Here is a 19114-nt window from a genome sequence, read left to right as displayed (position 1 = left end):
GTAAAAATCCTATTAAACGGAACTCGGCTCATTGACCAATATATTTGTGTTAAACGGAACTCGAGTCTGGTTCCTAGTTCCGTTTAAGTTAAACGGAACTGAGGTCTAGGTATCAGATCCGTTTAAGGAAATCTGTGTTATAGAGATTAATTCTGTGTTGTATCGTTGCTGAAAGCTCAGAGTTCGATTCCTATATATCATATGTAATTGAACATACAATTAGAGGTAGAAATCCTAATAAACGGAACTCGGCTCGTTGACCAGTACTTTTCTTAAACGGAACTCGGGTCTGGTTCCTAGTTCCGTTTAAGTTAAACGGAACTCGGGTCTGGTTCCTAGTTCCGTTTAAGTTAAACGGAACTGAGGTCTAGGTATCAGATCCGTTTAAGGAAATCTGTGTTATAGAGATTAATTCTGTGTTGTATCGTTGCTGAAAGCTCAGAGATCGATTCCTATATATCATATGTAATTGAACATACAATTAGAGGTAGAAATCCTAATAAACGGAACTCGGCTCGTTGACCAGTACTTTTCTTAAACGGAACTCGGGTCTGGTTCCTAGTTCCGTATAAGCTTAAACGGAACTCGGGTCTGGTTCCTAGTTCCGTTTAAGTTAAACGGAACTGAGGTCTAGGTATCAGATCCGTTTAAGGAAATCTGTGTTATAGAGATTAATTCTGTGTTGTATCGTTGCTGAAAGCTCAGAGTTCAATTCCTATATATAATATGTAATTGAACATGCAATTAGAGGTAGAAATCCTAATAAACGGAACTCGGCTCGTTGACCAGTATTTTTGTTAAACGGAACTCGGGTCTGGTTCCTAGTTCCGTTTAAGTTAAACGGAACTCGGGTCTGGTTCCTAGTTCCGTTTAAGTTAAACGGAACTGAGGTCTAGGTATCAGATCCGTTTAAGAAAATCTGTGTTATAGAGATAAATTATATAAGTTGTATCGTTCCTGAAGCTCAGAGCTAGATTCCTTTATAACATATGTAATTTATTATCTTATAAGAGGTAGAAATCCTAATAAACGGAACTCCGCTCGTTGGCCAGTATGTTTGTTAAACGGAACTCGGGTCTGGTTCCTAGTTCCGTATAAGCTTAAACGGAACTCGGGTCTGGTTCCTAGTTCCGTTTAAGTTAAACGGAACTCGGGTCTGGTTCCTAGTTCCGTTTAAGTTAAACGGAACTCGGGTCTGGTTCCTAGTTCCGTTTATTAAACGGAACTAGGAACTAGGAACTCGCAACCAACTTCAGCCCTCCATTAGTAAATGGCACTAACGGGCCACCATAGACCATAGAATAAACATGATTTACCTGTGTAATCAATTAAGTTCTATTCAATTATCCAACAGTTGGATAGTTGAATTGTTGCAATGTTTGATGGGGTTCAGCAGGGGATGAGAATTTTTTAAGTTGGATTAACTACGAGTTGGTGTAGAATAGGCCAGAGAAAACACCCTACCTCGGGCAACAACCTTCGGCCCTCGATAGGTGTGTTTTCTCTAGCCTATTCTACACCAACTCGTGGTTTATCCTATACCTAGATTACAAAACTAGTGCCGTAAATTGAATGACCATGGGCGATATAAAATCACAGATGTATATATTAAATTCAAAATATTTTATTGATCAACAAAAGGAGTGGAAAATAGGCATATATTGATCCTTTCCTGAATCCGTTACAATGGTATACATTATAATATTATTATTAAATTATGTACTATTAACTTAGATTTAGACAATTTTTTGTATAAGTATATTATAAACTTATCTACAGTAAATTTCTAAATATACCTGTTGATAGTTTAATATCAAATTAAGGTTTCATACTAGAAAATTGATTAAAATAAAAAAGCACATGTACACCTTTCATACTACACTGTACTTCCACCTCTAGCAACAATACATATGCGAGTTAATTAGCATAATGTTTTATTATATATAATCATTTATATATTATTATAAATACGAGCTGAATACTTGTTATAAAAATATGCATTTACACACACATATATATTGACCTGCATATATTGTTTGTTTACTTACTATGTATTATATTCTATATTAATTTAACGTGCAGACGTCCCAGGTGTATCGTTTGTACTAGTGGTTTTAATCTACCTATATGTATATATAACTTAAATACTACCTATATATAACTACACTGTATAGTAGTTAGTTGATCGATTTATGCGTGACCTCTTGGGGATTAATTCCGTCTTAAGACTATATTCAATCCGAACGTACTCGTATTGAGGAATTTAGGTTTGTATAGCTTGAATCTGGAGTTAACGTGATTTTGGGGCACCGACCAGGGCTGTTCCTTATTGCCAATTTGCGGGAGTTTTTTTTCCATTTCTTTGTTGTGTCTCCGGTTTCTCCTTTTTTTAGTTCACAAAGTTGCATCATCGCATCATCCTGGAAATTTAGTTAGGACTATACTCTAGTTTCAAAAACCCAGAATCGCTTGATACTGTTTACACAACATCGTCTTACCCAGATTTCATTGTCCTTGATTTCCCTTTCATACTGGTGTTATATAAACCCCTAGACTATCGCATTTGGTAAAACTGGAGGCTGTTAAAAGGACGTTAAAATAATCAAACAAACAAACAAACAAACAATTCAAAACATGAGTAATTTGATCCTTTGATGTTGTATAACGGTACACTGTGGTTGACTGTTGCTGTGAAGTTGGACGTCGCTCTCTCTTTAATATTCAGAGGAAGTATCTGCAGACCTCTAATTGGTCAGATTTTTTTCTCCTGAACTGCCTCCAGTTTTACTATGATATAATCAAAAGGGGTGGATATAACGTCAGTGATAATAACCCCTTGAGTATAGAGGATGCGTTTGACACAGTCTGTGTTTTATACCCATTAACCATCTTATGTTTTCCGAGATAAGTCAATACTGCTATCAATACTCCATCGATCATAACTGAATATGTACATTGTATACTTCTCACGGCTAACGGTCGAGACTTACACAGAGCCTGAGCGGATTAACGTATATAATGGGATCAGACACAAGTTTAAGAATTTTCACTTATGGTCCGTCTTCTCCCGTAAAACACCAATGATCCAATATAAAAAGACCGCAAATTGACAATGATGATGAAAAATTCCAAAGTTTAACTTTATGATGATAGGATTTCAAAATATGTATCGTATACTATAGAAATCTTACCCTGGTTACCATAGGAACGTATACTGTGAAATGTGATTGATAGTGACATTGACAGTCCATAGATTACTACACAATAGCTACCATGACGACGATGAATATTTAATGAGTTTATCGATGACCTCAGCAATCCTCTGTATATGATATGTGATTGTTCAATATATTATTAATTAAATTCGTCATATCTACACGTCAATTATGATAAAGACAATTCGAAATTTTCATATTCCTCAGTTATATTACTTCTATGATGGATAAAAACATGCGATGTGTACAAATCGGAAAATTTTATACTGTTTTGTGAAATTTCTATTTAATCTCAAGTCGTGCATTTGAAGATTTTGTTTGTTTGTTTTCATTAAATTCGATTTGCACGGACAAGTTCTATGTTGAAATGATCTTGCCATGATATGTTTCAGTGTTTAGTTGATATTTGAAATTTTGATTTAGCTAGCTATCTATCATTCTATGTAGGATTTCTGAAATGGTATATCGAAGAACACTTGTACGCAATGTATATATATATTGGTCAAAACTAAGCATTATACTGGCCAAAGGTCAGCCGTGGGAAGATAAGTACATGTATACCCAGAAACGTATATAAACATGTAATGTTACCACTCCTTGTGGAATTCCATGTTTATGTGGTATCCGTTATGTAAATATTGTATTTTTAACAAAATAGAAAATTAATCACTATATTGTGTGATTGAACCTTTTACGTATATAATGAAGAACGCCGAAGACGTTTTGATAGAGATATAAGTATAAATAATGACGTTTTGAACTTAATTCTGATGATAGGTTTTATTAGATGTTGTCAAACACATATTAGATTTATTGTTTATTCCCTTTGCATATAATAAAGATTCATTTCTTTTTGGAATAGTTTTACAAAATTGTAGCTCTGTTGACAATGAAATTTTGATAATAATGAAACATTACATTTATAAAACCAGATGTCTTAGCAACTCCTTAAATATCAATGCTCTTATTAATATAATTAAGGATATTTTTTTAGTTCAAAAATATATGTTTTTTAGTCAAAGTGACCATGTTAAAAGGCAATTTGAAATAGGCTGGAGGAAATGGAAACCTTTATTGGACCTTTAAGTATATACCTTTACCCTAGTCTTTCTCTTAGTCTTTTACTACAACTAACTTACTTTAATTTTCTTTTTATCTTTTGTTAGGGTTTATATAGCTGATCAGCACAACGATTCTTCAGAATAATTTTTCATTATTTTTTTTTTATTTAATATAATATATTTAAACTATAATATAGTGTATGTGTAACGGTACCTCCTCCCTCTTCTTCCTTCTTATCTTTCTTCTTTAGTATGTCTGTCTCTGTCTGTCTGTCTGTATGTATGTGAGTGTGTGTGTGTGTATGTGTGTTAGAGAGAGAGGGAGTGAGTGCATGCATATATGTGCGTTATGGTTTGCTATTAATGGTTAATATATGTTTTTATGGATGTCTCAAAACGTACAATTTGATGTTCTTAAGTATTGTGAATGAGTGCATATGCAAGTGTTTGTGTGTTAGTGTCCATTTATATATACTGTGTAAAATGTTCGAAAATAAAAAATTAAAAAAAAAAAGATGTTGTCAAACAGTGAAATTCAACCGATTTTAGCTTGTTCTGTGTCCAGTGTTTTAAAAAGAGACGTTCATTTTTTTAAAATGATATCATGTATTATATTGTATCCAATGTTTATATTATAACAGTGTGTTCGTAAGTACGGAGCCCGCGCGGCTCCATGTGTATGTCTTTTAGGCTGGACATTTTCATTAAAATATAGTGTACCGTGTGTTTACATGAACAAATGAGTGGCACTAGTAAAATAAATCATTATTAGTTGTAGTATTACTTCAAGAACAAAGAAATGTAAAGCTTCAATGGTATATTATGACATGTAAGTTTTTTACTTGTTATAAAACTATCCCAAAATAATGTAATCTAGACATTATATATATGTAATGTATATTCATATATATATGTTCCCCTTGAAATTTATTGACTGCTTGGCATTTATTTCTGTCATATCGTGGTAACAGACTTAATAGTCATATTTCTAATCATAGTTTTACCAGTGTTAGCATACAATTTCTCAGTATCATTTACATAAAAAACCTACATATACGAGCATATAGAAGAACTTATTTAATATATAAGAGAACGAGAAAATAAAAAAAAAAATAAAAAAAAATATTTGAAAACAAAATTTATTTGTTGGTTTAGCTTAGTTATTCAGAAAGAAATTCTGATTTAGAATACATGTATGTTTTGTGTATAAAAGATCTTAATGTACATGAATGTAATGTTATTTCTAAAAGATTTATATTATGAAAGTATATTATAGTATTACATAATCAAACTAGAGTACTGATTTGTAATAAAAGTATTAGTAAATTGTATGTATCTACTGTGACTTTATGGTACATATCAAAATCATTTTACAACAAACTATAACTTACATGTAACCAGCCCCTACTGTTGTCAATTTTACAATATTAGGATACAATATGTTGTCTGAACGTGAAGACACCGTTACAATGTATATAACTGATAATTATACTGTATATAACTGATAATTATACTGTATATAACTGATAATTATACTGTATATAACTGATAGTTATACTGTATATAACTGATAATTATACTGTATATAACTGATAGTTATATATCTTGTTATAACAAGTTCCAAAAGTTTTCTCATTATAACAAGATCTAATATATAGTTATCTTGTACTATAACAAGATCTAATAGTTATCTCGTCATAACAGGATCTAATAGTTATCTCGTTATAACAAGATCTAATCGCTATCACGTCATAACAGGATCTAATATATAGTTATCTTGTACTATAACAAAATCTAATCGCTATCTCGTCATAACAGGATCTAATAGTTATCTCGTTATAACAAGATCTAATAGTTATCTCGTCATAACAGGATCTAATAGTTATCTCGTTATAACAAGATCTAATAGTTATCTCGTCATAACAGGATCTAATAGTTATCTCGTTATAACAAGATCTAATCGCTATCTCGTCATAACAAGATCTAATATATAGTGATCTTGTACAAACAATATCTAAGCGTGATCTCGTCATAACAAGATCTAATATATAGTTATCTTGTACTAACAATATCTAATCGCGATCTCGTCATAACAAGATCTAATATATAGTGATCTTGTACAAACAATATCTAAGCGTTATCTCGTCATAACAGGATCTAATCGCTATCTCGTCATAACAAGATCTAATAGTTATCTCGTCATAACAAGATCTAATATCTCGTCATAACAATATCTAATCGTTATCTCGTCATAATAAGATCTAATAGTTATCTCGTGATAACAAGATCTAATAGTTATCTCGTCATAACAAGATCTAATATTTATCTCGTGGTAACAAGATCTAATAGTTATCTCGTGATAACAAGATCTAATAGTTATCTCGTCATAACAAGATCTAATAGTTATCTCGTCATAACAAGATCCAATAGTTATCTCGATATAACAAGACCTAATCGCTATCTCGTCATAACGAGATCTAATATATAGTTATCTTGTACTAACAATATCTATGTGTTATCTCATTATAACATGATCTAATATAAAATTATCTTGTACTAACAATATCTAATCGTTATCTCGTCATAAAAGATATAATAGTTATCTCGATATAACAAGATCTAATCGTTATATCATTATAATAAGATCTAATTGTTATCTCGTAATAACAAGATATAATAGTTATCTCGATATAACAAGATTAAATCGTTATTTCGATATAACAAGATCTAATCGTTATCTCGTCATAACAAGATCTAATCGTTATCTCGTCATAACAAGATCTAATAGTTATCTCGATATAACAAGATCTAATCGTTATCTCGTTACCATAAATAAGCTATCTCGAGTTCGCTACAAACCTGTATCAAGATAATTATCTCGTTATAATAATTAAAACACGATAACTACATATATCTCGTTATAACAAGATAACTATCTCGATATGACAAGATAGCTATCTCGTTATAACGAGATATATATATAGTCTCGTTATATTGCAACGTTGAGGTACATGTAACTTACCTCGTTATAACGAAACACTACACGACACGTATAGCCTTCCGTATAACGGTCATCATTATGTCCGGCACTGGTCAAAACTTAGTAACTGTTGACAGTTGCTAAACAACCTGCTAAACACGTGGCGGCCGGAACGGCCAGTGGACACGGTTAAATGACTATTGAACAATGACCACATTAAATACTGACGGTCTCAAATCGCTCGTATTGACCACAACTTGATTGAGCTTACGTGAATGACAGCGGTCAAGTCCGGACACATAACCAAAATAAAACTAAGAGTATAATTCAAAACCAACTCAGTAGTTTGGAAAACCGTTGTAGTCGAACGTTGGTTGTGACGAGGAATTTAAACATGCAGCAACAACCCTACCCCGGTATGCAACAACAGGTTGGATACAACCCAGGTAATTAATTAACATCATTTAAATTAATTAGTTAATTCATTCATTCCATACGCATTCCGCCAATTTAGAATTAAAAACGTTTATTTATTATTTATCGATTAGAACATTATGGTTCGTCAGAAAAGTGCATGGTAATATACAGTGTAATGTGTAACAGAACGTAATCTACAATGTAATAAATATTTAGTGGTAGTAACAGGACAACTCAAATACAGCATTTTCTACACTTTATTTGTTTAAATGCGCTATTTTCTAGCTTTTTAATATTAACGAGTTGCTAATTAGAAACCTTGCTTTATATCAATCAATCTATTTTCCATATTGAACAAATAATTTAGTATTACCCAAAACGTGTAATTAAATTAGTTGATAACTGTATTTTCAATAAAAAGTTTTTTTTTTTTTTTTTTAAAGTAAATGTTGATGCGTTATAAAACAGTTCAAAAATACAACTCGTGTTACAAAACGTAATTATATTTCTTTAAATTGATAATGTTAAAACAGATGTACGTAAAGAGCTTACATTGTGTTTCTTTCATATCCTATTCTAGTAATGGCGGTTGCTATGGAAACGAGTGTATTATAAATATCCCAATAGACTGGACGTTAATCGGTTCACACAGTTAATGTCTTACAAACACCACACCATGTTAAAGTACTACCAAATATTGTTCTCTTTATTTCCTCCAAAACGACGAAGGTTTCACAACCAGAATAACTCGCGATTAAATCATAAGTTTAACGCACTTGTCAAAATCGTACAAATATTTCACATGTGAAAAGATCTATCGGTAACAAACGTCATGGGGATATCATTCATCTATAACTTGTTATTCGCTATTGGTAATACAATTTTAAGGTTTTACGACGCCTAAGAGTGTTTAAACCTTGTGTTCGTCCACATCTGTGTCCTGTAAATCTTACGCAACCGGAGCTCCAAATACACATAACTTGTTTTCTTGGAGAGTGTAAAGCTATTCAAAAATATATCCAATTAACCCCAGTCAGTGATTTTAGTACACTTTAGGATAATCGCCACTCCTAATTAAGTATATTGTACCACTTCCCTACCTACTAAACGCACAGGGACCTGGCACGAACTATTAATTAGTATACATATATATATATTATAGTATCAAGGGTATGAACTCGGCGGTCGGGAAAAACGGACCTATTTTTTGAAAACCGTGATTATTTTAATAAATGGGTTCTATACAACATTGACGGATATCTTACCTTAAAGAGAATTAATTTCCATTGAGTGTTTGATGAACAAAACTGGCCAAGTATTGACGAAGTTATGGCTTGATGAATCGGAAAATTTACGAAAAATATGCTAGGTAGACATTTCTCTGTCCGGTCGAAATGTCGTCTCGGCACTACTGGGTACCTCAAAAACCAAGCCAAAATCACAAAATCTACGCTTGTGGTGGTAAACAGTACCCATAACTGTGTTCATCCATAATCTCCTTTGGAGGTGTTATGACCCGTACTTTGTAGAAACTCCATTTAAACATCGTGTAGCTCACTTACTTTAACCGTCACCGCCATGTTCATTTTTCTCTCGGAACGCTTTTCGACTTTACATATCTTGACTACATTATGCAAATTATGAAATGTTGTGCTCGTTTGTAAACTCGAGAAGCATTCCGAAGAACAAATGAACATGGCGGTGACGGTTAAGTAAGTGAGCTACACGATATTTAAATGGAGTTTCTACAAAGTATGGGTCATGACAACTCCAAAGGAGATTGTGGATGAACACAGTTATGGGTGCTGTTTACCACCACAAGCGTAGATTTTGTGATTTTGGCTGGGTTCTTGAGGTGCCCATTAGAGCCGAGACTACATTTCGACCGGACAGGGAAATGTCTATCTAGCATATTTTTCGTAAATTTCTCGATTCATCAAGCCATAACTTCGTCAATACTCGGCCAATTTTGTTCTTGTGACGGATCCAGATCTTGATTTAGGTTCAAGTAAAAACACCGCCCCATCCTAAGAATGTTCTTCAAAAATAAAGTGTTTTCACCATTTTACTCTGCATTGCTACATGCATACACTCAGCCCCCAAAGAATTTGGCCCCACTCCCTCTCCTGTACTTTACAATATCCATACATATATTCAGAATTAAATAGTGGATTTATAATGATACATGAATGGTATATTTGCAAATCGGTTACTGACAATCATTGGAAGATTGCCATTTGATTCACAAATAAGTCTATAGTTAAATGAGGAACTAGGAATTTTGTGGACTTTTGTGAAATCTTAAGAGACGGTGTATGTCCAGTGTCCGGGAACTTTGATTCTAGGGTATAGTTGGTATATATGCTGGCGCTCGTTAGATCAATTAGTCCACCTGAAATCAAATATCGATTGCATCTATTTATACAAGGCATTGACGGTTGCCAGGAGCGACGATGTCAACTTCGAAATAAAATCGGCCTGACTAAAATGTTTATAATATTGATAGTAAATTACGCCGTAAACAATCCGCTTACTGTAAGTTGTAAAGTGTATAACATATACACAGTGGTCGTATAAACCAGTGGTCAGTAATGGTACGTAAACTAGTTATACAGTGGTCAGTATAATTAGGACACACATATATACCTATCACCATACCTCACACACCTTCAATAGGGAATCAATTTCACCAAACATAACATGTTGTGACGTAATTAACAACACGTGTACAAAAAATCTTAACAATAACATGCCACAGGTGTACGACACAATCAGTGTATAACGGGATTGTGATTCCCATTAATCCCATTGATCCAAGCAACAAGTAATAGACAGACGTGATGAATAGTCCAGCACTGCAGACATCATATAATAGTTTTACGTCGTGTGATATGATAGTAACTTAACTTCAGTAAATGTATATCTAATAACTTTGTTTTACGTCGTGTGATATGACAGTAACTTAACTTCAGTAAATATATATCTAATAACCTATTTTTACGTCGTGTAATATGATAATAACTTAACTTCAGTAAATATATATCTAATAACTTTGTTTTATGTCGTGTAATATGATAGTAACTTAACTTCAGTAAATATATATCTAATAACTTTGTTTTACGTCGTATAATATGATAGTAACTTAACTTCAGTAAATATATATCTAATAACTTTGTTTTACGTCGTGTGATATGATAGTAACTTAACTTCGGTAAATATATATCTAATAACTTTGTTTAACGTCGTGTGATATGATAGTAACTTAACTTCAGTAAATATATATCTAATAACTTTGTTTTACGTCGTGTGATATGATAGTAACTTAACTTTAGTAAATATATATCTAATAACTTTGTTTTACGTCGTGTGATATGATAGTAACTTAACTTCAGTAAATATATATCTAATAACTTTGTTTAACGTCGTGTGATATGATAGTAACTTAACTTCAGTAAATATATATATAATAACTTTGTTTAACGTCGTGTGATATGATAGTAACTTAACTTCAGTAAATATATATCTAATAACTTTGTTTTACGTCGTGTAATATGATAGTAACTTAACTTCGGTAAATATATATCTAATAACATTGTTTAACGTCGTGTGATATGATAGTAACTTAACTTCAGTAAATATATATCTAATAACTTTGTTTTACGTCGTGTGATATGATAGTAACTTAACTTTAGTAAATATATATCTAATAACTTTGTTTAACGTCGTGTGATATGATAGTAACTTAACTTCAGTAAATATATATCTAATAACTTTGTTTTACGTCGTGTGATATGATAGTAATTTAACTTCAGTAAATATATATCTAATAACTTTGTTTTACGTCGTGTGATATGATAGTAACTTAACTTCAGTAAATATATATCTAATAACTTTGTTTTACGTCGTGTGATATGATAGTAACTTAACTTTAGTAAATATATATCTAATAACTTTTTTTTACGTCGTGTAATATGATAGTAACTTAACTTCAGTAAATATATAAACTAATAACTTTGTTTTACGTCGTGTAATATGACAGTAACTTAACTTCAGTAAATATATATCTAATAACCTATTTTTACGTCGTGTGATATGATGTAACTTAACTTCAGTAAATATATATCTAATAACCTATTTTTACGTCGTGTAATATGATATAACTTAACTTCAGTAAATATATATCTAATAACTTTGTTTTTATGTCGTGTAATATGATAGTAACTTAACTTCAGTAAATATATATCTAATAACTTTGTTTTACGTCGTATAATATGATAGTAACTTAACTTCAGTAAATATATATCTAATAACTTTGTTTTACGTCGTGTGATATGATAGTAACTTAACTTCGTAAATATATATCTAATAACTTTGTTTTACGTCGTGTGATATGATAGTAACTTAACTTCAGTAAATATATATCTAATAACTTTGTTTTACGTCGTGTGATATGATAGTAACTTAACTTTAGTAAATATATATCTAATAACTTTGTTTTACGTCGTGTGATATGATAGTAACTTAACTTCAGTAAATATATATCTAATAACTTTGTTTTACGTCGTGTGATATGATAGTAACTTAACTTCAGTAAATATATATATAATAACTTTGTTTAACGTCGTGTGATATGATAGTAACTTAACTTCAGTAAATATATATCTAATAACTTTGTTTTACGTCGTGTAATATGATAGTAACTTAACTTCGTAAATATATATCTAATAACATTGTTTTAACGTCGTGTGATATGATAGTAACTTAACTTCAGTAAATATATATCTAATAACTTTGTTTACGTCGTGTGATATGATAGTAACTTAACTTTAGTAAATATATATCTAATAACTTTGTTTAACGTCGTGTGATATGATAGTAACTTAACTTCAGTAAATATATATCTAATAACTTTGTTTTACGTCGTGTGATATGATAGTAATTTAACTTCAGTAAATATATATCTAATAACTTTGTTTTACGTCGTGTGATATGATAGTAACTTAACTTCAGTAAATATATATCTAATAACTTTGTTTTACGTCGTGTGATATGATAGTAACTTAACTTCAGTAAATATATATCTAATAACTTTGTTTTACGTCGTGTGATATGATAGTAACTTAACTTCAGTAAATATATATCTAATAACTTTGTTTTACGTCGTGTAATATGATAGTAACTTAACTTCAGTAAATATATATCTAATAACTTTGTTTTACGTCGTGTGATATGATAGTAACTTAACTTCAGTAAATATATATCTAATAACTTTGTTTTACGTCGTGTAATATGATAGTAACTTAACTTCAGTAAATATATATCTAATAACTTTGTTTTACGTCGTGTAATATGATAGTAACTTAACTTCAGTAAATATATATCTAATAACTTTGTTTTACGTCGTGTGATATGATAGTAACTTAACTTCAGTAAATATATATCTAATAACTTTGTTTTACGTCGTGTGATATGATAGTAACTTAACTTCAGTAAATATATATCTAATAACTTTGTTTTACATCGTGTAATATGATAGTAACTTAACTTCAGTAAATATATATCTAATAACTTTGTTTTACGTCGTGTGATATGATAGTAACTTAACTTTAGTAAATATATATCTAATAACTTTGTTTTACGTCGTGTGATATGATAGTAACTTAACTTCAGTAAATATATATCTAATAACTTTGTTTTAGTCGTGTGATATGATAGTAACTTAACTTCAGTAAATATATATCTAATAACTTTGTTTTACGTCGTGTGATATGATAGTAACTTAACTTCAGTAAATATATATCTAATAACTTTGTTTTACGTCGTGTGATATGATAGTAACTTAACTTCAGTAAATATATATCTAATAACTTTGTTTTACGTCGTGTGATATGATAGTAACTTAACTTCAGTAAATATATATCTAATAACTTTGTTTTACGTCGTGTATATGATAGTAACTTAACTTCAGTAAATATATATATCTAATAACTTTGTTTTACATCGTGTAATATGATAGTAACTTAACTTCAGTAAATATATATCCTAATAACTTTGTTTTACGTCGTGTGATATGATAGTAACTTAACTTCAGTAAATATATATCTAATAACTTTGTTTTACGTCGTGTAATATGACAGTAACTTAACTTCAGTAAATATATATCTAATAACTTTGTTTTACGTCGTGTGATATGATAGTAACTTAACTTCAGTAAATATATATCTAATAACTTTGTTTTACGTCGTGTGTGATATGATAGTAACTTAACTTCAGTAAATATATATATCTAATAACTTTGTTTTACGTCGTGTGATAGGATAGTAACTTAACTTCAGTAAATATATATCTAATAACTTTGTTTTACGTCGTGTGATATGATAGTAACTTAACTTCAGTAAATATATATCTAATAACTTTGTTTTACGTCGTGTGATATGATAGTAACTTAACTTCAGTAAATATATATCTAATAACTTTGTTTTACGTCGTGTGATATGATAGTAACTTAACTTCAGTAAATATATATCTAATAACTTTGTTTTACGTCGTGTGATATGATAGTAACTTAACTTCAGTAAATATATATCTAATAACTTTGTTTTACGTCGTGTAATATGATAGTAACTTAACTTCAGTAAATATATATCTAATAACTTTGTTTTACGTCGTGTGATATGATAGTAACTTAACTTCAGTAAATATATATCTAATAACTTTGTTTTACTTCGTGTGATATGATAGTAACTTAACTTCAGTAAATATATATCTAATAACTTTGTTTTACGTCGTGTGATATGATAGTATCTTAACTTCAGTAAATATGTATCTAATAACTTTGTTTTACTTCGTGTAATATGATAGTAACTTAACTTCAGTAAATATATATCTAATAACTTTGTTTTACGTCGTGTGATATGATAGTAACTTAACTTCAGTAAATATATATCTAATAACTTTGTTTTACGTCGTGTGATATGATAGTTACTTAACTTCAGTAAATATATATCTAATAACTTTGTTTTACGTCGTGTGATATGATAGTAACTTAACTTCAGTAAATATATATCTAATAACTTTGTTTTACTTCATGTAATATGATAGTAACTTAACTTCAGTAAATATATATCTAATAACTTTGTTTTACGTCGTGTAATATGATGGTAACTTAACTTCAGAAAATATATATCTAATAACTTTGTTTTACGTCGTGTGATATGATAGTAACTTAACTTCAGTAAATATATATCTCATAACTTTGTTTTACTTCGTGTAATATGATGGTAACTTAACTTCAGTAAATATATATCTAATAACTTTGTTTTACGTCGTGTGATATGATAGTAACTTAACTTCAGTAAATATATATCTAATAACTTTGTTTTACGTCGTGTGATATGATAGTAACTTAACTTCAGTAAATATATATCTAATAACTTTGTTTTACGTCGTGTGATATGATAGTAACTTATCTTCAGTAAATATATATCTAATAACTTTGTTTTACGTCGTGTAATATGACAGTAACTTAACTTCAGTAAATATATATCTAATAACTTTGTTTTACGTCGTGTGATATGATAGTAACTTATCTTCAGTAAATATATATCTAATAACTTTGTTTTACGTCGTGTAATATGACAGTAACTTAACTTCAGTAAATATATTTTTAATAACTTTGTTTAAAGAGGTCAATCACGTTGACGTTTTGTTTGAACACAAGTGTTAAGAGTCGTATAAGGTACACAGCTTAATAGTTTTAAATCTCGTCTTTCTCTCAATAACCATCACATGTATAGTGTATATATAGTAACGGGTTTTCTCTTACCCAAACACAATTGTCTACGTGTAATGTATTAGACAAATCATGGACATGTAATGTTTTAGACAAATCTACGCCTCTTGTCACCATACTTTGACAATCCACTGTAATAATAGATAGTTTTCTTTTATCTAAAGTGTTCTCACATATAACATTTACTATAAGTGATAGCTCCCAGAGAAAATACTGACTTGTGCTGTCATCTTGAATAAATTCAAAGACTTTTCAATGTTTGACAATTCTGATTAGCTTTGATGACGTAACATGATCGCACATGTGCACGAATGTGCAATGTGATGTTTTCTCATTGTCGCATAGTGTGATACGTTTTCACATATACCTGTATTAACATTATGAAATATAGATGAGACACCATTATAAACAGTAAAATAATAATTTGTTGGAACAAAAAAAATCAAAACTGTTTTTCTCTTAGACCCATAGTATTATCGAGATTTACATGTATTCATCACCATTTAGATATGGACGTGTACAATACTTGTAAATGTCGGCCATGTGTGTTACAGGTATGCAGATGCAGCAGCAGCACGTGGTGGGACAGCCGGGTATGGTGGTGGTAACGAACGCACCCCAACAGTCCCTCCCCATCGTCAAGTCCTTCCGGGACACGCCACAGAGAATGCAGTGCCCAAACTGTAGCCAGGATATCGTGACAGTTATGACATTCGTGCCCGGTGTCAATACGATGGTCTGCTGTCTTATTATTGCTTTACTCGGGTAAGACTTTCTCTTAGTCTTGGTGGTCTGAAATAATTGGTCTACTCTCATAGAATTTCATCCAATTATTCCTCAACTTTGATGGGTTCTTTAACTTAAAAATCCTACATAGGAGCTGAGGTAAAATCTGAAGTAAAGGAATTCTCCTTCATGGTCTTAATTTCCGTAATGCTTATCTATGGAAAATTTTAAGTTAATGACTGTTAACTTATAATTATTTCTAAGCTTCTCCAATGCCATCTTACAAAATCCTGTTTATTCCTTATTCCTCAAAGTTTAGAGGACAGAGAAATCAAAAGGAGATAAAAACGTGTATTGAAACGGACTTATGTACACTGAAAGTTCAAATCTATGTTACTCTACATGCTACACTGTAGACATTGCCACAACATCACGAAGTTATATCTCTGCTCACTTACTGAGGAGATACGCACAATCCTTTGCAAGTTGAGAGTTCATCAAAGTAAAATTCGAAATAGAGAATATTTCCTGAAACAAAACAAAAATTCTTCGGAAAAATTTCTTAGATTATAAGTATTCGTGGAACTGGGCTCCGTTAATCTTACACTTAGATTATGTGAGAAACCTTATTCCTTAGTATTTATATTTTCCACGAAAACCATTAGTTACAGAGAGCTTGAGCTATAATGTTTTCTTTTTTATTAATTTTTCAGTGGTGTTCTTGGTTGCTTCTTAATCCCGTTTTTCATGGACAGCTGTAAAGACGTCATCCACAATTGTCCAAACTGCCGCACAAAGTTAGGACGATACACCAAAATGTAACGAAGGATTTCATTGGTCATCTCCAACAAACTGTGATACTCGTACGCTATATATACCATTGGGACTAATTCACGTACCACGTGACACCCGTTAACATTTGTACAGGACTAGTATCTCAAGTGGTGATGGAACGTAACTCTTTGTAATCTTCCCGCTGAAAAATGACGTTATCCTGCGATAACGTCATTTGACGACATTCCTTCACCAATAGATACAATAGTCACGCACAAACGTTATCGGGTATCACATGGTACGTAAATGAGTCCCATTGAGTTATAACCGGGGTATATGTTGTTTGTTTACCTCGTTGGTATACAAACAAACAAATGCAGCAGATCGGCCGACGCAGTTTACTTGCCGTTTTGTCGTTGTCCTCATACAGACACCAAATATCCTTGGAAATGAAGAACCGCGTACTACGACTGAAAAAAATGCTACAATTTTACAATAATTACAATAAGTGGTTCTTTGATATTTTTGTCTTTCTGTAGAAGTTATGTAACGATTTACGTAAGTTTTATTTATAATTGGTAACGCCTGACTTATTTAAGTCTATTGTAGAAAATGACAAATGTAACATTTACACTGTTTCCAGGCATAATATACTGAAATAAATTTACCTGTCATAAAACTGATGCCACGTTGTTATCTTTTGTGACAACAGAACATTATTTGATCTTATCCATCAATATATAAAATATTACAAAATCTAAAGCAAATGTTCTATATTTCCCAATCATGGAGGAGCAGATGTAGCTAGCTAATTACAAATTCCTCATTACCAATCGCTTATTTACATATACAGTATACCCATTGGATTACAACTCATAACCAGGTCGTCGCTGTGAATACCGTCGCTTCTGGTTGGATGTTACATATGTAATATATCGTAGCGATTTCTTCGATAAAAAAAATTCCAAAAGAAATGTTAAAAATTCCAAGGGATTGTGTAAAGATTAGATAACTAAACTGTACAGATTACCCTATCACTTTTAATTGTTTATTTTCATGACACATAACAACATATATCAGTTATTGTTTAAACCAGTATTATTTTCAACGTTCAATGAAAATATATGTTTCAGATATCGAACACTTGATCTTTACAATTAAAGATATCTCGTTGAAATGAATTTTACTATAAATCTCTGTCATAATAGAATGTTGATTGTCATTGGATATATCAAACAGAAAAATAACAATTTAAAAACATAAGATGTTGCTTTCTCTCTTTAAATGTGGAAAAAGAAACAAAATGACATCTTTTTATGTTAGAACTGCAATTTGGAAAACAATCTGGGCCTACAACGCAATCACACGGTCATATCATTTGAGATAATAGTCATTCGGAGCTTACTTATCATCCTCGATACTGTCGTTATATCCACCCCTGGTCGATGTCATAACCAAACCGAAGGCAAAGTGAGCAACAACAGATGAGATAGGTAGTTTGGTCCTAGGATGTATATCAAAAGAATCTCGTACCGGAACACTGTATTGCTTTGAAGTTGGTATCGCTGTCTGTTACTCTGCATACGAAATCTTTTTTATTCCCTGATATGCCTTCAGGTTTGTTAAAACATAGCCCAGGTGCGGACATATCGAGAGTAAATTAACCCTGGTACGTCGTGAATATTATTAATAGGGCTGAGTTTAAATCTTACCCACGACAGTCGTTTGTTTTCCCGTTCTGTTGACAATTGCCTAGCAATACTGTGTGTATTGATCAATGGATAGACAGACTATAACTAACAGTGGGCGGTTTTAATTACCGTCTGTCGGTATGTAATATTGGTGATAGTAGTACACATCTAAACGTACACTGCCAGTGGACATCCACGGTATAATGTGTTTATTTGTTATAGGAAGGGTATACTTACAGTATACTCATTTTTATATTTGCTTCTTATGAACATACATTCATTTTTATGAATACATAATATATTATTTTAAGTTTAGGTTAAGAATATATATATATATAAATATATTTTGACCATATAGATTTCTATTTTTTTTACCATTTATTTATTTTTTGATCATATATTTATTCTTTTTACAAAATAATTTTTTTGACTATATATTCATTTTTTGACCATATAAT

At 31.1% G+C, this 19114-nt stretch overlaps 1 protein-coding gene across 1 annotated transcript; it reads left to right on the top strand.

The window, feature by feature from the left end:
* The first annotated feature begins 7576 nt into the window (after nt 1-7576).
* On the top strand, nt 7577-17648 carry LOC138307587 (LITAF domain-containing protein-like). Its single transcript, XM_069248389.1, has 3 exons — nt 7577-7702; nt 16020-16230; nt 16905-17648. The coding sequence occupies exons 1-3, from the start codon at nt 7651-7653 to the stop codon at nt 17011-17013; spliced, it is 372 nt and encodes a 123-aa protein (XP_069104490.1). The 5' UTR covers nt 7577-7650; the 3' UTR covers nt 17014-17648.
* The last annotated feature ends 1466 nt before the right edge of the window (nt 17649-19114 follow it).

This window comes from Argopecten irradians, chromosome 14 (genome assembly GCF_041381155.1).
Source record: "Argopecten irradians isolate NY chromosome 14, Ai_NY, whole genome shotgun sequence".
Lineage (NCBI taxonomy): Eukaryota > Metazoa > Mollusca > Bivalvia > Pectinida > Pectinidae > Argopecten > Argopecten irradians.
Note: the sequence above shows the minus strand (reverse complement) of the source record. Positions and strands in the feature narration are given on the sequence as shown.